Source organism: Aquarana catesbeiana, linkage group LG10, assembly GCF_042186555.1.
Source record: "Aquarana catesbeiana isolate 2022-GZ linkage group LG10, ASM4218655v1, whole genome shotgun sequence".
In the NCBI taxonomy this organism is placed as follows: domain Eukaryota; kingdom Metazoa; phylum Chordata; class Amphibia; order Anura; family Ranidae; genus Aquarana; species Aquarana catesbeiana.
Window position 1 is genome coordinate 51,024,471 of NC_133333.1, and position 26,032 is coordinate 51,050,502.

The following is a 26,032-nucleotide window of genomic DNA, read 5'->3' on the forward strand; positions in this document are numbered from 1 at the left end:
GGTCTGTGCTGATTGTTTTATCCATGCAGCCTCCCCTCGGATCCCGCCCAGGACCACCAGGTATGTCACCCTAGACCACCAGGGATATCCAAATCAGTGCCCAGGCAGCTGCCAATCAGTGGCAATTAAAAATGCCTGCCAGTGCCACTAATCAGTGCAGTCTATCAGTGCCACCTTTCAGTGCTCATCAGTGCCGCCTATCAGTGCCACCCATAAGTACCCATCAGTGCAGCCTTTCAGTGCCCATCAGTGACCACTAGTGCCACCTATGAGTGCCCATCAGTGCCGCCTATCAATGCCCATCAGTGCTGCATATCAGTGTCACCCACCAGCGCCTCCTTTAATTCCTCATCAGTGCCCCTTGTCAGTGCCCATCAGTGCAGCTTATCAGTGCCCATCACTGAAGGAGGAAATGATTTTATTTTATAACAGAAAATTTTGAAAAAAAAAAGTTTTTCTTTGTTTCTGTATTTTTTTATTCGTTTAGCAAAAAATAAAAAACCCAGAGGTGATCAAATACCACCAAAAGAAAGCTCTATTTGTGGGAACAAAATGATAAAAATTTAGTTTGGGTACAGTGTAGCATGACCGCGCAATTGTCATTTAAAAAGTGACAGCGCTGAAAGCTGAAAATTGGCCTGGGCAGGAAGGGGGTGTAAGTGCCTAGTATTGGTGGTTAAAGGAAACCTGTACTGAGAGAAAAATGTAGGCTTTCAAGCTCTAACAAATAAAATTTGCCTGTGCTGTCATGCTGATCCGGTGGCTTCAGTACTTTATTGACCCAAAACAATTAGGCAGAGTAGGGTGTTTGGACTTCACTATGACTTCACGGGAACATGCAATGAATCAGAACGTATCAAATTCATTGGAACAGCAGACAGTCAGGCAATAAGCATTTTCCGTGCTCCAGCTGGTCACGGCCGTTGCCATCCTCACCCGTTTGAATGGCCAGGCCTTGATGACATCACTTCTTCATGGCACAGAGCAGTGCCGTAAATGTACGCTGACCTACACATGTGCAGCTCAATGTACATTAACGTTGACAGGCAGTGAGAAGCATTTATGACAAAAGAGACCACTAGGGTCTCTCCTGTTATAAAAACCCTGCCTGTGAGCCGTCTTTAAAATTTTGAGTTAAATTCTGCTTCAAGGGAATCATTCATACTAGCCCACGCACTAAAACACATGCACGTTGGTGTACATTGTGTAGGGGTGGTGAGGGCCAGTACCATGCGTTGTTACAAGACATTGCACTGTTTGTTTTGTTATACATGTATATACAGTAATATACGTGTGTGTGTGTGTGTATCCCCAGAGAACCCCCCTTACATCAGGGTCCCCAGAGAGCCCCCCCTTACATCAGGGTCCCCAGAGAGCCTCCTCCTTACATCAGAGTCCCCAGAGAGCCTCCCCCTTGCATCAGGGTCCCCAAAGAGCCCCCCTTACATTAGGGTCCCCAGAGAGCCTCCCCCTTAAAATAAGGGTCCCCAGTGAGCCCCCCACTTACATCAGGGTCCCCAGTGAGCCCCCCCACTTACATCAGGGTCCCCAGTGAGCCCCCCCACTTACATCAGGGTCCCCAGTGAGCCCCCCCACTTACATCAGGGTCCCCAGTGAGCCCCCCCACTTACATCAGGGTCCCCAGAGAGCCTCTCCTTCCCTTGGGGACCCCTGCAGACACTCGGGGCTATGGGCACCAGATTCGGGGCTATAGCCCCAAAAGCCACCCCCTAGCGACGCCACTGCTTGCTTCCAAGCTGTCTTTGGCTTTGCTGCTTTCCAGATCTATGACCTGAAGTAAGTATGCAGTAGACAGTACTCCTGATCTGCATACCTAATAAACTCTACACCAATGACTCGGAAATGGTTGAAGCCATTGGATCAGCATGGCAGTCAGTCTACCAGCAGTTCCAGTAGGAGAAGTCAGCAACAGTAACTCACGACTTTTAGCAAAGGTTTCTTTTTTTAAAAAGAAATGAAGTGAAAAAATGTTGTAGTGAAGCACAACCCACCGCTCATAATTCTCATTTGCAGTATTCTTTCTGAAGAGCTCTTAGAAGCTGAGAGACAGGTGCAGATCCTTCATTATCGAAACCATAAATGACTAATTTGTGTCAAGAGGAAGGAGCACACAGTCGAGGCAATGATTGCTATATTTGTGTGACAATTATGTTTTCTGTTCCATTGTTGAGACTTTTCTCATGCTTTCTGAATTGTAACTGCACATTTTAAAGCAAATCATCGAGTTATTTTTTAGTTCCTTTTTAGTTTGTTTTTTTTTGGGGGGGGGGGGGCGGCAAACATCCATCCCCCCTTCCCCAGTTGGTTGGTCGGTGGCACCCCTCACCCCGGCACCTACCCCATCGGTTGCAGGTAGGCAGGCTACTACTGGCGGCGGGCAGTGCCCAGGTTGCGGGCCCCTATGGGCGGGTTGCGGGCTCCTACGGGCAGTGGGTCATGGGCTCCTATGGGCGGCGGGCAGTGGCTCCTGTGTCCTCTCTGCATCACGGTGGCTTCTGCCATGCGGCTCCTCCTCCTAGGCGTCCAACAGGATCCAACAGGATCGCCTGTCCTTTCAGCCAATGGGGTGTCAAATTCTGCTTCCTGATTGGCCGGAAGGAGGATCAGTGTTACAACAGCGAATATTGATTTGCTGTTGTAACATACCTGGGTGGGCTCAGAGCGCACTCTATGCGACCCAAGCCCACCCTATATTGAAGCCTATTAGAGCCATAGGTGCTTCAAAAAAAAAACAGCCCCTCCGTATTGGAATCCATGGTCCAGTGTCCTGAAAGGGGCCGGACATATGGATAGGATGGGCCGCCCCCGAATAACACCCACACCCCTAAACTTAAAAAAAAAAAAGTTTTAGTAAATACATAGGAATGTCAGGGCCACGAAAGAATAAAATAGAGAAGTGGCCCCATGGGATTGTCACCCCTGACACCCATTTGTTTGATAAATACATTTTACTCTTAATAGAGGGCTATGGTGATTGTTAAGTACATGACTCTCTATGGTGATTGTTAAGTACATGACTCTCTATGGTGATTGTTAAGTACATGACTCTCTATGGTGATTGTTAAGTACATGACTCTCTATGGTGATTGTTAAGTACATGACTCTCTATGGTGATTGTTAAGTACATGACTCTCTATGGTGATTGTTAAGTACATGACTATCTTTGGCTGCTTTGCTGGTTCTTTGTGTTTCAGGTGACAAGGTGCCTGCTGTTGCTAGGAAGATTTACCTCAGCTGCTGAGCACTGGATTGGTGACAAATCCTTTGGTGGAAAACACCTAGCCAATCAGTGTAACCTGTTACCTCTATCCTCTCCTGTCACTGGGCGGAGTCAGCATTTACCTCAGGTCTCTCAGCTGGACTCACCTCTGGATTCTCCTCGGCCTCCCTTTTGGATCTTTTGACCCGCTCTCAGCCCAGAATGGATATTGTACTTCATGAACTACTTCAAAAGACGAATTCCCCTGGAGGAAGGATCGCCTCAGTCATTTAATTCATTCATTTTTTTTTACTTTCCCCCCCTCAATTTTCACTGGTGACAGATGTATCATCACATCCATCTGTGGGCCCTGGGCCTGTATTGTGCCTCTCATTCCTGAAGTGCCGGGGCTGCCCTGTATACTAATGGTAATCGGTTCCCTGAGGTCAGACAGGGAACTTTTCATCCACCTGTAGGCAGAACAATACTTGAGGCAAGACTATAGTAGCATCACATCACCACTGGGACTTTACAGGGACCAGAAGAGAAGGAGCGCTGGATGGAAGTGTCAGCATACAGGCTGACAGGAGCTACTGTGAAAGAATACGCAGGATAAGGAGGCCCTACTCTTCTTCAGATACCCACAGAGCCACTGATCCTGCCAGCGGGAGCCAGGGAGGCAGCGAGCCTGAAGCTACTACCATGGGCTGACAGCGTGATCAACACCTCTCCAACAGGATCATCATCATCACAGACTAGGGGTGAGTGAAGGCTCTGAGGGCTGGGAATGTACATAGACTTCACCCTGTTCTGTCTGCTTTAGTCTCCTCTGTGTCAGTGTCTGTGTCAGTGTCTTCCCTGCCCAGTGTCCTCTGTGTCAGTGTCTTCCCTGCCCAGTGTCCTCTGTGTCAGTGTCTTCCCTGATCAGTCTCTTCTGTGTCAGTGTCTTCCCTGATCAGTCTCTTCTGTGTCAGTGTCTTCCCTGATCAGTCTCCTCTGTGTCAGTGTCTTCCCTGCCCAGTGTCCTCTGTGTCAGTGTCTTCCCTGATCAGTCTCTTCTGTGTCAGTGTCTTCCCTGCCCAGTGTCCTCTGTGTCAGTGTCTTCCCTGATCAGTCTCCTCTGTGTCAGTGTCTTCCCTGATCAGTCTCCTCTGTGTCAGTGTCTTCCCTGCCCAGTGTCCTCTGTGTCAGTGTCTTCCCTGATCAGTCTCCTCTGTGTCAGTGTCTTCCCTGCCCAGTGTCCTCTGTGTCAGTGTCTTCCCTGCCCAGTGTCCTCTGTGTCAGTGTCTTCCCTGATCAGTCTCTTCTGTGTCAGTGTCTTCCCTGATCAGTCTCCTCTGTGTCAGTGTCTTCCCTGCCCAGTGTCCTCTGTGTCAGTGTCTTCCCTGATCAGTCTCTTCTGTGTCAGTGTCTTCCCTGCCCAGTGTCCTCTGTGTCAGTGTCTTCCCTGATCAGTCTCTTCTGTGTCAGTGTCTTCCCTGCCCAGTGTCCTCTGTGTCAGTGTCTTCCCTGATTTATTATTATTGGCATGTTGGTTTGGTTAGAAGGTAAAAGAGTATCTACTGGTTTTGGTGCAAATTTATTTCAACGTAAAATGTTGGCTCTATGTGGCAGGGTGAATTTTGTTTTAGATGAGCATTTTCCAGTTGTCTACGGATGCGACAAAATCTATTGAATGTGGTAATTTCCAGTCTGGCAAATAGTGTTCAGCGTTTTGACCAGAATATTATATTTACATGGTATCCCTAAGAATATTGTTCACTTGGGTTCTTCCCTGTTGTTGTGGCTGTTGCGCTTTGGAGCAAGCAGTTCACCCGCCAGAGCCAGTGGTATCGATGAATGTTAGAAAAGCCTTTTTATGCAATGAATTGTCTAAGATATATGGCTCTTCCTGGTCTTCATTTAATATTTAGGTTAAAATAGGACATTTTCAGGGTAGCAAAACATTAGCTGATGTTTTGTTTTGCTATGTTTCCACTGTTTCAGGACACTGGTTACCCCAGCGCTATTCAAAGGCCTACAATGTCCTTATCCGATATTATATTCCATTCCCTTGCTGAAACAACCTGCATTATCTATGTCATTGGTTGCTTCTCTTTTGAGGACTCTGCAGAACTCTTTTGGCCTTTATATGACATGTATCAAAGTGGTTGTTTCCACACGCTCATCAAAACTGTTAGTAGGAGTTTGAGACACAATGACTTTGCATACAATTCTCGCTTTTGGTAAGGAGTTCTGAAAAGGTTTTCAGAAGCCATGTTTATATTGCTATTGAGTCACAAATTGCATTCAACATGTCATGTAATTTCGCTACTGCTATGGAATCAATCTGTTCTTCTACATATAAAATACTTTAGGACTGCTTTCCCACTAAATTCAGTCTGGTTAGTTGAAGTAAGTTGATAACTTACTGGACAAAAGTGTTTGCAGAATTGGATTAGCAAGACAAGGATAGGCAGTTATTTCATGCCTTAGGCTATTCTCATTGCCCTATAGAGCTGATTCAGCAATTTTAACTATTCACAGGGCTTTCCTTTCTTTTTCTGTCGCATTTGAATGGCTCTCTTTTATCACAATCATAATTTTAAATCTGTCCCTAAAAGATGTTGATGGTGCAGGATATGCAGCTGCTATATAGGGAATGCATCAGAATGTAGATGGGTGCCCTGCTCTTTATGTCCATCCTGCTCTTTGCATTTATTACATATGTCCCCGCCTTTTATAATAACAGTAATAATAAAAAATAAACTAAATAAATAAATAATAATAATAAAAAATTAAAAAACAAATAAAATAATAGTATGAATAGTCGACATTCATATGTTTTTTGGTGCGGAGGATTTTATTATCCTCCTGTTAAAATTCTCTTTCTCTTGCAGGGTATATGGGAAAGGTATTTGGAATAGTTGGCTGATCATTTTCCCTATTTACAAGTGTGAGCTGTATTTAGGGTTGCCACCTTTTCTTCGAGCCAAACCCGAACACTTCAGCAGGGCTTGGCATTTTTTTTTACATTATAAGATGGTAAAATACCCGGGACACCTCTGTGTGCCCTAGGGGAGTAGTAATGTGGCACGTGCAGCAGTGAACAGTGGGTGTAGACATAGTACAGGAGATGGTCAGAGACTGCATACATGATACAGGAGATGGTCAGAGACTGCAGACATGATTCAGGAGATGGTCAGAGACTGCATACATGATACAGGAGATGGTCAGAGACTGCAGACATGATTCAGGAGATGGTCAGAGACTGCATACATGATACAGGAGATGGTCAGAGACTGCAGACATAGTACAGGAGATGGTAAGAAACTGCAGATATAGTACAGGAGAAAGAAACTGCATACATGATACAGGGGATGGTCAGAGACTGCAGACATAGTACAGGAGATGGTCAGAGACTGCAGACATGATACAGGAGATGGTCAGAGACTGGAGACATGATACAGGAGATGGTCAGAGACTGCATACATGATAAAGGAGAAGGTCAGAGACTGCAGACATAATACAGGAGATGATCAGAGACTGCAGACATGGTACAAAAGATGGTCAGAGACTGCAGACATAGTACAGGAGATGGTCAGAGACTGCCGACATAGTACAGGAGATGGTCAGAGACTGCAGACATAGTACAGGAGATGGCCAGAGACTGCCGACATAGTACAGGAGATGGTCAGAGACTGCAGACATAGCACAGGAGATGGTCAGAGAGTGCAGACATAGTACAGGAGATGGTCAGAGACTGCAAAGTACAGGAGATGATCAGAGACTGCAGACATGATACAGGAGATGATCAGAGACTGCAGACATAATACAGGAGATGGTCAGAGACTGCATACATGATACAGGAGATGGTCAGAGACTGCAGACATGATACAGGAGATGATCAGAGACTGCAGACATAATACAGGAGATGATCAGAGACTGCAGACATAATACAGGAGATGGTCAGAGACTGCATACATGATACAGGAGATGGTCAGAGACTGCAGACATAGTACAGGAGATGATCAGAGACTGCGGACATTGTACAGGAGATGATCAGAGACTGCAGACATAGTACAGGAGATGGTAAGAAACTGCATACATGATACAGGAGATGGTAAGAGACTGCAGACATAGTACAGGAGATGGTCAGAGACTGCAGACATAATACAGGAGATGGTCAGAGGCTGCAGACATAGTACAGGAGATGATCAGAGACTGCAGACATAGCACAGGAGATGGTCAGAGAGTGCAGACATAGTACAGGAGATGGTCAGAGACTGCAGACATGATACAGGAGATGATCAGAGACTGCAGACATAATACAGGAGATGATCAGAGACTGCAGACATAATACAGGAGATGGTCAGAGACTGCATACATGATACAGGAGATGGTCAGAGACTGCAGACATAGTACAGGAGATAATCAGAGACTGCAGACATAATACAGGAGATGGTCAGAGACTGCAGACATAGTACAGGAGATGGTCAGAGACTGCAGACATAGTACAGGAGATGATCAGAGACTGCAGACATAATACAGGAGATGATCAGAGACTGCAGACATAGTACAGGAGATGATCAGAGACTGCAGACATAGTACAGGAGATGATCAGAGACTGCGGACATTGTCCGCAGTCTCTGATCATCTCCTGTACTATGTCCTCAGTCTCTGATCATCTCCTGTACTATGTCTGCAGTCTCTGATCATCTCCTGTACTATGTCCTCAGTCTCTGATCATCTCCTGTACTATGTCTGCAGTCTCTGATCATCTCCTGTACAATGTCTGCAGTCTCTGATCATCTCCTGTACTATGTCCGCAGTCTCTGATCATCTCCTGTACTATGTCCGCAGTCTCTGATCATCTCCTGTACTTAGTACAGGAGATGATCAGAGACTGCGGACATAGTACAGGAGATGATCAGAGACTGCAGACATTGTACAGGAGATGATCAGAGACTGCAGACATAGTACAGGAGATGATCAGAGACTGAGGACATAGTACAGGAGATGATCAGAGACTGCAGACATAGTACAGGAGATGATCAGAGACTGCAGACATAGCACAGGAGATGGTCAGAGAGTGCAGACATAGTACAGGAGATGGTCAGAGACTGCAAAGTACAGGAGATAATCAGAGACTGCAGACATGATACAGGAGATGATCAGAGACTGCAGACATAATACAGGAGATGGTCAGAGACTGCATACATGATACAGGAGATGGTCAGAGACTGCAGACATAGTACAGGAGATGGTCAGAGACTGCAGACATAGTACAGGAGATGGTCAGAGACTGCAGACATGATACAGGAGATGGTCAGAGACTGCAGACATAGTACAGGAGATGGTAAGAAACTGCAGATATAGTACAGGAGATGGTAAGAAACTGCATACATGATACAGGAGATGGTAAGAGACTGCAGACATAGTACAGGAGATGGTCAGAGACTGCAGACATAGTACAGGAGATGATCAGAGACTGCAGACATAATACAGGAGATGGTCAGAGACTGCAGACATAGTACAGGAGATGGTCAGAGACTGCAGACATAGTACAGGAGATGGTCAGAGACTGCATACATAGTACAGGAGATGATCAGAGACTGCAGACATTGTACAGGAGATGATCAGAGACTGCAGACATAGTACAGGAGATGATCAGAGACTGCAGACATAGTTGGGCTGAAATTGCAACCGGGTCACATATGAATCGTACAGAACGCACAGCGCGTTCCTGTGTTTTCATAGTGTGAACCTGTCCTGTTACCTGGAATCCACACTTTGCTCCACTAACTTGCTTGGAAGGGGGGCTCTAGTATGGGCACCTGGAGCAATTTTTCACATCTCTTGTGGGGTACCAAGGTAGACATCTCTTTAATATTGGGGGGAGATGATATGTGCTAAGGGGTCTGGATTTCATATCCAAGCCCCCTTGTAGCACAGGTATTAAAGTGCCCCCTAGAAGATACCCCCCCCCCCCATTACTCAAAGTTCCCCCCTCACCCTCTTGTTCATGCCCCCCATCCTCTGGAAGACTCACTGTGGATTTGTTGATAAATGATCTCAGTCCGGCAGCGTTGTCGGCAGCATGGTGAGCCTTCTCCCCCCCTCCTCTTCCTCTGTGTACACAGGAAAACAACACAGCAGCAGGAGGAGGAGGGGCGGGTTCACTCCACAGCACTCTCTCTGCACCGTGTCTGTGTCCTGCAGCTGGGGACAGCGGGAGAGATGTCGGGTCTGCTCTGTCATGAAAAGTGGAGCTCACGGGCGGCATGCGGGAACAAAGATACCCCGCACAACTGCGGCATTCCATTACTATGATTCGTCGGGGAAGTTAATTAGAGGTCCGCCTGTGTAGGCAAGGCACGCCGCACAGAGCCACCGGCGGGTCTGAATAATGTGCCCGGGTCTCAGGCGGCCAGAGACCCGGACACATGTTTCAAAACCCGTACTGTCCGGGTGAATCCCGGACAGGTGGCAACCCTAGCTGTATTGGATATGCTTGTTCACCTGGAAGCAAATTATTTAAGGGGAATCAAAATCTTAGACCTTCTAAATAAAATAGGAACTGTTCTGTCTACAAATAAGTGGTTTTCTAGGCCTGGGCTTCAGTTTATGGTACAGTTACCATAAAATGTGAATTGACGTATATGCTGATTTACTGTATACTCATTATTAGTGACTTCATTTTCCCTATTGTGAACTGGAGTTACATCAGAGGTCTAGCAGTGTTTGGCATAGTGCCCAGTTGTCCCTCCTTTGGGACCAAATCCCTCTGTCCCTCATACAGCTTTAGTTGTTCCTCGTTTTGGTCTGAGGTATTCATCTCTATACAAAATGTACTATTTTACTGCCAAAAAGTGTTATGCTGCACTAAACTTTTTATCCAGATTACTGCATTTGTTATTTTGAAAAGTCATTATAAAAGGTAAAGTAGAGGTAAGAAAAAAGCACTTGTGTTGTTTAGCCAATCATTTCTGCATATTAGATCTTTGAGGTCCCTGTAACCAGGGACATGTTCTTTGCTACGTACTGGGTAAAAGGGTGTCCCTCTTTATCATTTTCAAATTTGAGAGGTATGTTTTTGGTGCATTTTCTCAGTCATTGGCAAGGGCATTTTCAATGCTGGATTGTAAAAAGCGATTGTTTAGGCCGCGGTGGTGGGGTGGGGCCAGGTTGGTAACCTGGCTTTTGGGTAATGTCACCCACTTTGTAGGTGGACAGTGGTTGGTAAACTGTTATTTGGTTGATATAAGATATATATATATATATAAGTGTCTTAGTGATTAAGCATGTTGGTCTGTTAATGGTTAACAGCAGTTCTGTTTGGTATTAAAGGTTAAAGTTCATTTCATAATTAAAATTGTTTTAAACCCAATAAACCCAATAAAAGCCTAAGCTTTTCCACAATCCTTGTTGTGTGTTTATTTTATATTTTAGGTATGTTCTTATGGTATGATGGGTGTTAATGGGGTGTACAATCCCATGTATATTATATTCGTTTTAGGCTTTTTTCTTTTTTTACATTTCATCATTTGCTTCCTGGTTTCTGGCATAAGCCAAAACAATGTCATACATCCCAGAAGTCTTGAGCACTTTTCTTTCCTTTCATCTCGAAGCACACCCTGCTGCCGGTGTTTCGTCAGATTAGGCTACCTGTCAGAATTTGTAACGGAAATAATCTTCCGTCGCCGCCATCTTGCTACATCCCGCACTCGTCCACAGTAAGGATACATTGAGAAGGCGGCAAGCGGACATTTTGTTACACCCACCGAAGTCTTGCATTTCATACTTATTTTTAACAGTAAACTCATCTTTTATAGTAAAATACAGTCTTTAAAAATCTGTCTGAGTGTTTTCATGTTGAATTTTAAAAGCAGCGGCAAGCCTGCTGATCTCACAGGTTTGCTAATCTGACAAAACACAGCTGCTTTTAAAATTCTAAATCAAAACAGTCAGACAGATTTAGAAATACTGAATTCCACTATATAAGCTGAGTTTACTGTTAAAAATAAGTGTGATATGCAAGACTCCGGTGGGTGTAACAAGATGTCCGCTTGCCGCCTTCTCACTGTATCCTTACTGTGGACGAGTACGGGATGTAGCAAGATGGTGGCAACGGAATGTCACTTCTGTTACAAAATCTGACGGGTCGCCCAATCTGACGCAACACCTGCATGCCTGAGCTAAGGGCAGATGCATTCCAGGAAGGAAATGCTTCATGAATCATCTGCCCTTATTTGAGATGGCTGCAGCTAGAAATGCAAGGGGGTGAATTTCAAAGTGATCTCTCAACAAAATAAAGCATGGAGACATGGATGGGTCGGTGAGTTTGCTTTGAATATTAAAAATGAATCAAAAAGCGTTTTCAGTTTGTGGGGCTCATATACAGCTTAGTTCTGCTTCAGGCTGGGTCCACACGAATTGTGCGAATTGGATGTGGATTTTCCGCGTCCAATTCGCATGATCGGAGAGTGTGACTAATGGAGCCAGTTCACACATCTCCGGGGCGGCTGAGGAGCGGATTGCACAGGGTTCCTGAGCGTCTTTGGCTCCGTTTCAGGACCCAATTCAGGCAAAAATCCGGCTCTGATTCTGCCCTGAAACGGAGAACAGGGACGCACCAGACCCCTGCTGTGAGCCGCATCCGAATTCAGGGTGAACTAGGGTTGCCACCTGTGTGGGAAACCTGTCTGGGATTCACCTGGATAGTCTGGGTTTTGAATCATGTCTCTGGGTTTCAGTCCACCTGAAACCCAGACACATTATTCAGACAGGACTGTGGTTCGGAACAGAGCTTGACAGGAGGGTGAGGGGGCACTATGTGCTCTGGATTACTATTCTCTTTGGAGTGCCCAAAGGTGTCCCAGGTCTGTTACAATCCTAGGGTTGCCACTTTTTCTTCAAGCCAAACCCAAACACTTTAGCCGTGCACATAACATTTTTTTTTCTTTTAGTATACACAATAGTGTATACTAAAAGGAAAAAAATGTACTGTGTGCCGCTAAAGTGTTCGGGTTTGGTTTGAAGAAAAAGTGGCAACCCTAGTGTGAACCCAGGCTTAAAGTGGAAGTAAATGCTTTGTGGGCCCACCAGGTCTCTTCCATAATGTGCAAGTATGCACGGGATATTTGCACATTGTTGCATATTTATCTCCCTAATCTCCCTCCTCCAGCAATGCAATGTCTGCCCTGGTTCGGGTCTCAGTTGTCCTAATTGGCTGTCCATCAGTGGCGCAACACCCGCACACAGAAGTCACTTTGTCCTGGCAGTGATGGCATGCTTAGATTGGACATGAGCAGCACCATCAGTGGATATAGATGAAAGAAGTAGTGCTGGGGGGTCCTGGAGGCGGATTTGAGAAGCAGAACAGAAGTGGGAAATAGGAAGTGAATGAGAGGAGTAGGAAGGGAAGGAGAGGTGGATGAGAGGAGCAGTAAAGGGTGGGAAGGGAAGGTGGATGAGAGGAGCAGTAAAGGGTGGGAAGGGGAGGTAGATGAGAGGGGTATTGAAGAGTGGGAAGGAACCCTTCAACTGTTGAAGTGCATGTAAATGTGCACGTCATGATGCCATCAAAAACTTTTGGGGTTTTTATTTTTTTTTTTTTTTTTAATGTGTAGCACCCTGATGTTTAGGCAGGGTTGCTATCAAATTTAGTTGCCAAGTGATGGTTCTGGCTCTGCTGGTTGTGGTTGGCGGGTAATGGGAGGGAGGTCTGAGGCCTAATCAGTGAGGAAAGGAAAGGGAAGCCTGGCTGTAAGGAAGGTGACATATAGTGAGGAGATGGAGCACCATGTCTGAGAGATGAGGTGAGGGGACACTTCTACTGGGAGCCATTATTTCTGGACCAGTCTGTGAGGGAGGAGAGGAGGAACCCGGCTGATATGTGGACAATATTATGGTGACCAGAATGTGGTGTTTGCCGGGCCGCTATCTTAGCAGTAAGCGCGTTCTTTGTAGTATATTATTCTAGGCTGATATTTAGCAGATTTAATTCAAATACGAATTATAACCTACAAAGCTCTGTTCCTCTCCTCCATTCATTTCCTTTCTAATTTCCACATATCCAAGTGATAGGCCTCATGTACACGGGCAGACAAAATGCCACTTTCAGGCGCTATGCACCCCTAGCATCTCCAGAATGCGAATTTTTGCTTTCGCCGTTTTTTTTGCATTACAAGCAGAGGGCAGGTTATTCACCTCTATGGGATGTCGTATGTGCGATAAACAGGCCAAAGAAGCTCCTACCCCTTTTAGGGTGTTGAGCTTAGTGCGTTTTTTTACTGCATGCGTTTGAGGGCACTGAACCCTGGACACACATTTTTCATACAGTGGTAAGCATGAGCCCTAAGGCTGATAGGGTGAAAAAACTCTCCAAATATGCTGCCAGAAGTTCTCAGAAAATGCTGTGTTTTTATGCATGTTTACGCACATATGTACATGTGTTTGCATGCATATTATATTTAGATGCAGAAGAGCGTAAACTCGGTCTATTGGCTAGAAATAATTTATTCTAGCCATTAGAATAAATGTACATGCATAGGTGTGTCAATTAGACTGAAAACTCCTCTGAAAGCAGATTTGGGGCTTTTTTTTTTTTTTTTTACGCCTCTGAATGCCGCTCTAAAATACACGTGTATTTTGCACTTTTTTGCATTTTGTACTTTTGCCTCTGAAGCAGCTCCATGTTATCATTTGCATATACACATTGTGTCGCGAACAGGCATATTTTAGATCAGCGTTCCGGGGCATAAAAAATATAAAGTTTCCTGTTTTTTTTTTTTTTTTTGTAATGTGATCCAATGCTTTTTTTTCCCCCTCTTGTCTTTTTTTTCCTTTTTGTTTTTTTATTGCTGTAATGGATTTTTGATGCGTTCTGGTGTGTTCCAATGTATTTTGTAACCTCTGTCATGTTTTATGCTATCCAGGGCACCATTTGAGAATTGCCCTCACTTCCTGTCCTGCTAATAATGTTTCACCAGACAGGAAGTGAGGGCAACTCTCAAGTATAGAAAAACTAGAACCCCTGTCAAAATTTTATTTCTAGTATAATAATCAGTAGAAATGATTATGCTTACAGGACCCAAACATTCTGTGATCAGATCCATAATGCATACAGATCTGAATGCAGCTGTATGTCATGCCACAGGCCCATGCACAAAGCTGGGCGCAGCATCATAATCTGAAGCTGTGCTGAAAAAAATTATATACACACTATATTGACAAAAGTATTGGGACACCTGCCTTTACACGCACCTGAATTTTAATAGGATCCCAGTCATAGTCCGTAGGCTTCAGTATTGAGTTGGCCCACCTTTTGCAGCTATAACAGCTTCAACTCTTCTGGGAAGGCTGTCCACAAGGTATAGGAGTGTGTCTATGGGAATGTTTGACCATTCTTCCAGAAGCGCATTTGTGAGGTCAGGCACTGATGTTGGACGAGAAGGCCTGGTTCACAGTCTCTGCTCTAATTTATCCCAAAGGTGTTCTATCGGGTTGAGGTCAGGACTCTGTGCAGGCCAGTCAAGTTCCCCCACCCCAAATGGGCATGAGCCCATGTAATCAATATTTTGGGCCATTTATTTATCTAGATGCCATGATGTCAGTCCTTGAGATATTCAATCAAAGAACCTATGCTCCTTATTTAGGTGTTACCTCTAGGGCCCGAATTTCAAATTTGGCTTTAGTCATTTACTTGGCATATCCTACTACAGTATACAAACTTGTACATGTCTTGTAATTGTTCATTCTCCAGATAAATAATATAAATAAATATATATATATATATATATATATATATATATATATATATACAGGGCTTTTTTTCTCTGAGAATAGGTGCAGGAACTCCCCCCATCTGAGTCACCCCTTGTCTCTGCCCCCACCCACCTCAGATCACCGTCCCTTGATTCCACCCCCTACCCACCTACCAGTACTGCCCCTTTTAGAGAATACAGAACCAAGTATCATTTTGTGGTGCTAAATCATTTGTATGGAACATGGTAATGATAAAAAGAAAAGCAGTAAAATAAATCCCCTGCAGCCAGCAACAATAGAATCCTAGCAATAGATCCCCACACAACAATAGATTCCTCCAGCAACAATGGACTCCACCCCAACAACAATAGATTCCCTGCAGCAACAGTGAACCACCCACAACAAAATATCCACCCAGTAACAAAATATCCACCCAAGCAACATTAGAACCCCCCCCCCCCCCCCACAGCAGCAACAACAGATCTCCCAGCAGCCAGCAACATAAGACCCCATCAGCAACAATAGACCCCCACACAAAATCAGATCCCCACCAGTGACAATAGATCCCCCAGCAGACAACATCAATTGACCCTCCAGCATACCCCACACCCCTTGCTATTACATACATTCAGTGCTGGAGGTGCCGCAACTGCGTTCCCCCGCATTCCCGCTGAAAAAAAGTCCTATATATATATATATATATATATATATATATATATATATATATATATATATATATACACATACACAGTATCTCACAAAAGTGAGTACACCCCTCACGTTTTTGTAAATATTTTATATTTTATTCTATCTTTTCATGTGACAACACTGAAGAAATGACACTTTTCTACAATGTAAAGTAGTGAGTGTACAGCTTGTATAACAGTGTAAATTTGCTGTCCCCTCAAAATAACTCAACACACAGCCATTAATGTCTAAACCGCTGGAAACAACGATTTTTTACTATTTTGTGGCAGTTTGACTTTGATAAAAAAATCAGGCAATATCAATTACCATTTACCAGCAAAAAAAAAAGCCTAATTTGTCGTAAAAAGAACAAGGTACGATTCACCTGAATACACAAAGTAGTTGTGATGATATATACAGTTTGACAAACACATGTCAAAGTTGCAAAACTCTGTTCAGGCGCTAAGATTTGTTTTACCCTCTTTTTTTTTTTTTTTTTTTTAAATTTGGCCAAAAAGCACTAAACTTATTATTTTTTTTAATTCGTTTTCAAAGGTTTAAGTACAAAACAGAGCCACTTGGGCATACCCTGACTTGTAGCACATACAAAAAACACTAAACCTTAATCTTCATGTTGTCCCAATGGATCATGTTTTCAGTAATAACAATATTTAGTGAACATAAGCCACTATCATTATCGTACTGTTTTGGATACAAATATTTTTTAGCACAATTAAGTGTTTGTTGGCATGTGTCCATGTCTTAGGTCAGGAGTCCCTAAACATTGTAAACACTGGGTCAGTTTACTGTCCTTCAGATTTTTTTTTGGGGAGGAGATTGTGGCCAGTGGGGGTAGAAAATGACCCAGTGTCAGCGAGAGTAAACCGTGCCTCAGGCTTGGTGGTCAGTGGAAGTAAAAAAAATTACACATCACCTGCAATCAGTAGGAGGAGGAAAGGTGCCCTATTATTGGCATCAGTGGGAGGAACAGTGCCCCATCGCTGGTGTTTGTGGGAAGAATAGTGCCCCCTTGTTGGTGCCAGTGGAAATAATATTGCCCCATTGCTGGTATTATTGGGAGGAATAGTGTCCCATCGGTGGTGTCGGTGGGAAGAATAGTGCCCCCTTGTTGGTGTCAGTGGTAATAATATTGTCCCGTTGCTGGTATTAGTTGAATGATTAGTGTCCCATCTTTGGTGTCAGTGGCAGGAATTTGGTGGCTGTTGGTGTCACTGGGAGAAATGGTGCCCCAAAGGCCTGTTAAAGGCTAACAAAGGGCAGATTGAAGACCACTGTCTTAGGTCATAAGACAATACATTTACTAGAGCTTTAATGGGATACCATACTAGACCGATTCTATGTAATATGAAACAGCATTTTACCAATCTAAAGGGCTGTCTGATGAAGATGAATAAATATTTATAAATTGGAGGATATGGTAGCATCATAGAGCACCAAGGACATTGGGAGATAATACTTTGGAAAATATAAGTAAAAGGTCTTGAAACCAATCAAAAGCAAATCCCCCTCCTTCCCATGTGCAGATTTCTTGCCCTGCCAGGGACAGTTGTGCTGTGTTGCGGAGCTGTGTAAATATAAGGACTAGATGGACAGAGAGACAAATCCTTTAGCAGGTAAAATGGCTCATGTACAGTATGTGTATTTTATCTGTGCTTTTAAGTTTTTGTAATATATATATATATATATATATATATATATATATATATATATATATACTGTATATTCAAAAATTTTCTGGACTTATTTATATTTAATAGAGTTAAAAAAAGTGCGGAAACTTTTTGAAGAACATATATATATATATATATATATATATATATATATATATATATATATATATATATATATATATATATATATATATATATATATATATATATATATATAAAACACATAATATATGTAATACAGAAGGGTTACAGCACAGTGACATAACCTATAGCTTTATCAAAATATAACACAGCAACATGGCTTCATATACTGTATACAACACATGAGATACTAAAGAGGTGTAGCCACTTTTTAATCCATAGGCTCCATGCACACTTGACTTATCGTCCTAATGTACATGGACACATAGGATAACACTGAGTAGCTTCTACAGGCAGAACACAAAACTCCTGTAGAAGCAATGTTTTTTAAGCCAGTGTGCATGGAGCCTTACATTTAACTTTTGCTTAAAAAAAAGGGGGATTCTTCGTTCGCATGTATCGCAATACATGTTCCAGCCGGCCAACTACGTCAAAGTGATCCCTCTCTGGCCAGTCCCTACTCTAACTTGCACATTTGCCAACCTCTTGTATGCTTAAATAGTGTACTGTTGAGAGTGTGGACCTATAGTGGAAAAGTTCCTGTAAAGAATGGTCCAAATTGTTTTAAAGGGAACAAATTCCTTCCCAACCCCATAAGGCAATCAGAAAATTACCTGGATCATGCCAGGGAATTGGTGCAGGATCTCACACCTGTTAGATGATGGTGAACTTCTAATCTGATTGAGAGTTTTTTTTTTTTTTTTTTTGTGTGTGTGTGTGTGTAATATTAGATGATTGCAAACCTCTAACCTGATGGTGAGCATTACGATAGAAGCTGCCCACCTAAATGATCCAGAGGAAGGTGAAAAACCCTTCTAAAGCATGGTTTAATTTAATATAGAAGGGAAAAAATTCCTCTCGACCCCATAAGGCGATCAGATAACTCCCTAGATCAGGTCTTTGACACGTGTGGTTTGACCCAGCACGTGGGTGGGTGTGAGTTTTTGCATCTATTCTCTGACAAAAAAGATGATGGTAAAATTCTAATCTGATAGTGTTTTTTAATCATTTTTTTTGTGTGTAATATTAGATGATTGCAAACTTCTAATCTGATGGAGAGTGTTTTTTTTTTTTTTTGTGTGTAATATTAGATGATTGCAAACTTATAACCTGATGGTGAGCGTTACGATAGAAGCTGCCCACCTAAATGATCCAGAGGAAGGTGAAAAACCCTTCTAAAGCACGGTTAAATTTGCTATAAAAGGGAAAAAATTCCTTCCTGACCCCATAAGGCGATCAGATAACTCACTGGATCTTGTCAGAGAATTGGTGCAGGAACTTAAGCCTGTCCCCCCCGGACACGTGTGGTTTGACCCAGCACGTAGGCAGGCATGAGTTTGTGCATCTATTCCTTGACAAAAAAGATGATGGTAAACTTCTAATCTAATGGTGAGTGTTGATGATAGAAGCTGCCCACCTAAATGATTTAGAGGAAGCCGAAAAACCCCTCTAAAGCATGGTATAAATTGATTTAAAAGGGAAAAAATTCCTTCCTGACCACATAAGATGATTGTATGACTCAATAAATCTTGTTGAGAAATTGGTGCAGGAACTCACACCTGCCTCCCCGGACACATGCGGTTTTATCCAGCACGTGGGTGGGTGTGAGTTTCTGCAGTTATTCTCTGAAAAAAAAAATTACAGTAAACTTCTAATTTGATGGTGAGCGTTATGATATAAGCTGCCCACCTAAATGATCCAGAGGAAGGCGAAAAACCCTTCTAAAGCACGGTTTAATTTGCCATAAAAGGGAAAAAATTCCTTCCTGACCCCATAAGGCGATCGGATAACTCCCTAGATCATGTCTTTGAATTGGTGCAGGAACTCACACCTGCCCCCCCGGACACGTGTGGTTTGACCCAGCACGTGAGCAGGCATGAGTTTCTGCATCTATTCTCTGACTAAAAAGATGATGGTAAAATTCTAATCTGATAGTGTGTTTTAATTATTTTTTTTTGTGTGTAACATTAGATGAATGCAAACTTGTGTGTGGTTTGACCCAGCACGTGGGCAGGCATGAGTTTCTGCACCTATTCCCTGGTGTTCGCTGTCCACTTCCTGTGATCTCAAGTCGTCTCTGTGGTGATGTCGCTCCAGTGTTGGCGCTGACGCCATCGTCTTCATTTACTCACCGTTGTAAGTAAACTTACGGAAGAGCTGCTGGTGCTTCGGATGTAGCGCTGGCATGCAGGTTTCAACATACATCAAATCATCCATATCTATTCTTTCCAATGGTGGTGAGCTGGAAACCTGGAAAGAAAAAAAGACATTTATCAATGTTTCCTATATTAGAGAAATTTTGTACAATGCTTCAGTGAATTGCAACCCCTTAATATGTAGAGGATATCACCCAAGAGGAATCCCCAGAACCTTCACTGGTCAGAAGAAGCATTTTACTGGATTGACTTACCCTTAAATCTAAACTGATGAATAAAAATGGAATATATTTCAGCTTAGTAGTCTTGTGGTGTGGTGGCTGCATTCATTTTCTTTTTTTAGACTAACTACTCTATATACTCGAGTATAAGTCGACCCGAATATAAGCCAAGGCACCTAATTTTACCACACAAAAATGGGAAAACTTATTGACTCGAGTATAAGCCGAGGGTGAGAAATGCAGCAGCTACTGTAAGTGGAAAAGAGGGTCAACAATGCCCATTTGCATGCCTCCTCACTGTGCCCATCTGCCTGCCGCCTCACTGTGCCCATCTGCCTGCCTCCTGTAACAAAGCCCCACCTCCGCCTCCTCCTCGCCTGTGATAGGCGGGACTCTGACTCACTGCTTGGAAGAACTGAATCAGTGTTCCATCACGGATGAGGGACAAGGAGGAGGCGTTACACTGGCCGCCGACTAGACTGACTTGCATGTCACCGCGCCGGGAGATCAGGCGCATGAGGCTGCAGATGGACACAGACTCGAGGTTAAGCCGAGGGCGGCATTTTCAGCACAAAAAAATGTGCTGAAAAACTTGGCTTGTACTCCAGTATATACGGTATTTTTTTTTTTGCAAGTACAGAAAATAGCTGTTGAGCTTGGCAAACTAAGTGTATTAAAAACAAGGGCATGCAGTACATTTTACACTGTACTCATGTAAATGTTTATGCCAACGTTCACATGTGTACATGTACTCTTTTGCAACCGCCTGCATCCTAGTAATGAAGGACGCAAGGCCGCAGTAGCTGCTTGCGTCCTAGCAACCAACAAAAATAGGGTACTTTTGTGCTGTATGCATGTAAACTTTAGCACTGACATTACATGCATACAGTGTACAGATAAGAGTTTATGTAGAATCTTGCTGCCAGCCAGATCCCAGTGAAAATCAATATGCGCTATGTGAATGGGGCCAAAAAGTCTAACTGCTTTTATTTCCCTCCCCCTCTAATGTGCTTAGATTATTATTTTAATACTTACTGATGACGAAACAAGGTCCTGCTGTGACATCCTTTCCTCTAACGTCTTCCAGCAGATCGTGTTGAAATAGGGATGTAGTCTTATATTTTTGACCATCTTGCGTCGGTCCTGTTGACGAATCTGAAGGAGCTGTAATAACAAGAGAAACATAAAATTATACAGTGATCGCACAATAACAATAGGTGGACAATATGATAGCTGCAAGTGTCAGCCTACCTAGTTTTTTTTTTTTTAGCGTGCTACTATGTCCTTATAGGATCATATCCTAGTGTGTTACATTATTTGTGTATTATTAGACCATCAACGGTTGTTAAAGGATATGTTTACCTTTTAAAAAAAAAATAAAAGCACATTTTTATGGGTAAAAAAAAAAATGACATTTATTTTTTGTATTAGGAGCCTGCAAAGCATTGCACCAGCAATCGGCAGATAGCGGGTGCAATCTCTGACTTCTGCAGACTGTCAGTGTAGCTGTCTCCATTGAACCTTGTACAGGCAGGCAACAACTGAATGACAGGAAGAATCAATGCCCTGGTAGTTTATTGAGAACTACACTTTTTAAATTGTAACAGCGGATGCGGGGATCCTTTAAGTGTATATATTGCTAATATAAAAAGTGCCAAACCTAAAGTCTAATGCCCTGTACACACGGTCGGATTTTCTGTTGGAAAATGTGTGATAGGACCTTGTTGTCGGAAACTCCGACCGTGTGTAGGCTCCATCACACATTTTCCATTGGAATTTCCGACACACAAAGTTTGAAAAGATCCATGGATTTTGTTGTCGGAATGTCCGATTAATGCCCCGTACACACGGTCGGACATTGGAGTCCAGATTCTGTGAATATTGGTGTAATTTCATAGCAAGGAAACCGAAAACAACCAATGCGTTTCCGGGCTTAGGGATCCCCCCTTTCTTCACTGGACTCAAATTATATGTAATTAGGAGGATTCAGAAATGGCACAGTCACCAGGGTTAATTATTTGCAGGATAAACAATGGAGTATATATACCCAGGTTTGATCTAACAGCAAAACGCTAATAATTAACCCTGGTTATTAACAGTTAACCACAATTATTTATACGCATCCTCTGAAATAAGAGTCTTGTTTTTGTTGAGATACTTTTTATGACATGTCTACTGCTAAAGGGACATGGGGACTGTTGCTTTCCTTATGACAACACTAAGGCTGATTAGGTGGCTTTAATAAATGCAGATCCTTCTGCTTAGGAGTTAGTTTGCTTTACTGCATTGATGTATGTAGGTAGGAACCTGCAAAATATTTTCTAACAATGCATAATTGCTTTCTTGGATAGAATTTTGTTCCTCAAGAAAATCTAAAGTTCTAAATATACTTACCCTTTTCAAGATATCACAGAGGTCGGGATCCATTTGGGAAGGATAATCAGGTGTGTTGTTCATCACCTTACATTTTATGACACGTATGTGATCCTCAGAGCCGTTAAGGAATGGGGGTTTGCCGAGCGCCATTTCATAAATTATTTCTCCCAGTGAGAAAAAATCCGCTGTTGTGTCGTATTTCTCGTAGGAAAGGACCTGTTATTGGGGAGAGAATAAAGATTAGAACATTCAGGATAGGCAGTTTTACTGTAACTCTTTTCTATAATGGAGATTTGTATAATACAACAGTAAACACATTACTTACTTCTGGAGCCATATATTGTAGAGTGCCTGCTGGGGTACTAATCTTAAAGAACGGTGAGAAACCCTTTACTGCTAAGCCGAAGTCCGCAATCCTTGCATGGCCAGCCTGGTCCAGAAGAATATTTTCTGGCTTCAGATCTCTGTAGAAATAAAGGAATGGAGAGTAAGCACCATTTGTCATATAATTAAAGAAAAGAGATGTTCAAATACAATATATATTCAGTTATGGGTTTGGTTCAGCTTCTTCTATCTTTTCCTGTAGTGAGATTTGTTTACCCGAGTTCCTAGCTCTGCTATAATCTTTATAAAAGCTCTTGCTTCCCTGCTGGAATTAGTTTTCCAGTTTGTTTTCTTTAGAGCCCATTCACACAGGGACGACTTGTCAGGCGACCTAGTCGCCTGACAAGTCGCCTCCCGTTCTGTGCTATGGAACCGTTCTAAGGGGAGCGACGCAAGTCGCTCCGACTTAGAAAAAGGTTCCTGTACGACTTCGGGGGCGACTTGGGGCGACTTGCATAGACTTCTATACAGAAGTCGTTTTGCAAGTCGCCCGGGCAGTCGTGTGCAGGTCGCCTCGCTGAGGCGACCTGCAAGTCGTCTTGCCCCTGTGTGAATGGGGTCTCAGAAGAGTAGAAAAGCCTACTCTGCTGCAGCGAAAGACACATTTTTTTTTTTGGAAGCAGTGGCCTCTTTACACAGGTCCTGATGTGTCAACAAGACCATATGGAAGGGGAAACAACTGAGGTTGTTCTGGATTCACAAAGAAATAACCGAAGCCGGCGCTGATTCCACCCATTATTTACCCATACCTACAAATAACAATTTTGGTGAAGTGACTCAAAGTCTTTACCTGTGTACGATCTTCTTGGAATGCAGATACTGTATGCCGCAAAGCATTTCCGCAGTGAGTAATCTGTAGGGAAAGAAACATATATAGATTAGCATCTGGTATCTTTAAGGACTAACGGAAGCTAAAGATAAAATGGGAAACTACTTTCTATAGGTATAGTAGGTATTTGTATGACACTTACCTTAATTTGTCCCCTTTGATTTGTCCTTCTTTTTTCATCAGAGTACGTAGGTCTCCTCCATTCATGAGCTCCATCACGTAAAAAAGGTAATCCTGTGTGAAAAGAAGGGATACAGGTTAGACTATAGATATCATTTGGTGGGGGGATTTATAGAGACACACCCCAGGAGACTGTGCAGTGTGGGTTCATATCTATAAAGTTGGGACAATTTACAATTGGCTTCCAGTGTTCTCAGAATTAGCTCTGCACCATCTAAAAAGGAAAACCAGACCAAGAAAATATATAAGCTGCCATCGCTAGACTGTCCTTATGGAAATGCTAGTTTTCTGGCTGTCAGGCTGATCCAGCAATTTCATTGTTTTCTGGTTAATTGTCCTTAAAGAGGAATGCAAATCAACAGTCCTGAGTCCCTCCCTCCCACAATTCAACAATCTGTACCTGAATGAGTAATATTCAGGAGGTGGGGGGGGGAGGGGGAAGCGATTTTTACACTTGTGAAATTAAAGCCAGCCATGTACAGCTGTGGTTGCAGGAAAGCAATTTGTATGATTCCCCCATCAACACAAACAGTGCTGACAGGGGAAAACCTCCTGCCGAGACATTGCCGCCATCCCCTCCGGGAGTAGACAGTGGTTAATACTAGCAGCTATTGCAGCTGCTAGCGATAAATGCAAGTAAAATCTAGCAGGCTGGTTGTACACAAGATGATCGATCGATTAACTTGGTATATTAAACCTGCCCATACAAGGTTTGAATCTTGGACGGTTGCTGCTGAACCGGCCAAGATTTGAACCATCTATGGCCTGCTTTAGACTTGTAAAAAAGTCACCATTTGCATAAACAACTATTTTAGGAGGTCTGCATCAGTAATGGAGAGCAATAATGGTAGGTGATGAAAAAAGTGAAAGACAAGACTTACTTTTGTTTGGAAGGAGCAGTAGAGATGGGTTACGAAGGGACTCTTCTTGACTTTCTTTAGCACTTGAAGCTCTGTGTGAATAGCTTTATGGTCCTCCTTAATCAATTTTCTCTTCCTGACCATCTTTACTGCCACTAGTTGACCAGTGGCTTTATGAGACGCCAGAAGAACCTAAAGTAGATAAACAGGACATTGTTATTAGATCTCATGGTTGCTCTTGCTCTAGAAATGTGCATATCAGGAGAGTTTATTCCTTAGAACTTGTTCACCCTTACAAAGAAGTTTAATAAGGTGAATAATAAGCACTTCAATGCATTGTATGCATTATGGTCAGATTAACATGCGCTATGAACAAGCCTTTGGATAAATTGATGTTTTTGCTTACATTTCCATAGGCCCCTTTTCCAAGTATCTTGTGGAATGTGAAGTCATCGATGGACAGTGCATTTGACTTGTCCTTTATGGTCCTGATGAATTGGTCAAGTGGTGTTGACGATGTATTCGTGACAAGTTTGCCTCTGCAGTCGTTGGTAGAAGAACCTGCTGGAGATGGTTCACTCTCCCCACCAATGATGGCTGCCGATGGTGCTTGCTTGCTCTCTGGGGAGCTGATAATTGGCTCACTCTCATCACTTTTTAGAGCAACTGGAGCTTGCTCTCTGATGTTGTTGGCATCTTCGCATTGAATTGGCTCCCTTTTCAGGTCGCTGTTTGAAGCACTGCTGGCTGGGGCCAGTAGAATAAGCTCTTCGGTGCTTGGAAACTGTTGGCTTAGCTTGCATGCACTGGTGACTTGATCCTGTGGTTGTCCTTGACTTTCACTGCTGGCTGATGCCAGTGGAGTTGGCTTAGCCACATTAATCAATGGAGCTGGCTTGCTCTCATCATTAATTGGAATTGGCAGAGCCAGCAATTTGACGTTGGAGGAATCAGCATTTGCCACTAGAAAGAGAGAAAAAAATATTTTATTCCTTTTATTTACACATTATTAATTTATGTTACATTGAGTCTGCTGACATTAAAACAGATTTTTTTTATTTACACATATGAGTGTGATTTGTGTTATGTAAAAATATTAGCCCTTTGTGTGTTACTGTCTTTAACATGCTTCTCTTTCTAATGAACAATTCTATACATACATGGACAACATGATAGTCATCAACCCCTAAAGTTAGTTAGCTCTCAGTGCAGTCCCTTAATAACCATATATCAGGTGCCTGAAAAATAGCAGTCTCATCTGATATCTCAGAGCAATGGGATTTTAAGGTACAAAACCACTGATATGCTAATAGAGAGCAGCCATATTGGTTCATCGCATATGCAGGTTGTGCTTCCTGCTTAGTAGTGTTTCTCCAGTTAAGTTCTATGAGGTCCATGAGACAGGCAACACAATGTCCAGCTGAAGGCTGCCCATGGCAGGTTGACAACGCTACTGCTAGGAAGTGCTATTCCTGGTGGGATCTTCATGTCGATCACATTATGCATATGTATGGCTTTAAGGATGGTGAACCCAATAGC

At 43.1% G+C, this 26,032-nt stretch overlaps 1 protein-coding gene across 1 annotated transcript; it reads right to left on the minus strand.

Moving 5' to 3' along the window:
- Positions 1-19,162: 19,162 nt before the first annotated feature.
- On the minus strand, positions 19,163-22,426 carry LOC141110031 (RAC family serine/threonine-protein kinase homolog). The gene is made up of 3 exons (XM_073601277.1): positions 22,259-22,426; positions 20,900-21,028; positions 19,163-19,737 (listed from the first exon to the last, which is right to left on the minus strand). The coding sequence occupies exons 1-3, from the start codon at positions 22,388-22,390 to the stop codon at positions 19,612-19,614; spliced, it is 387 nt and encodes a 128-aa protein (XP_073457378.1). The 5' UTR covers positions 22,391-22,426; the 3' UTR covers positions 19,163-19,611.
- Positions 22,427-26,032: the final 3,606 nt, after the last annotated feature.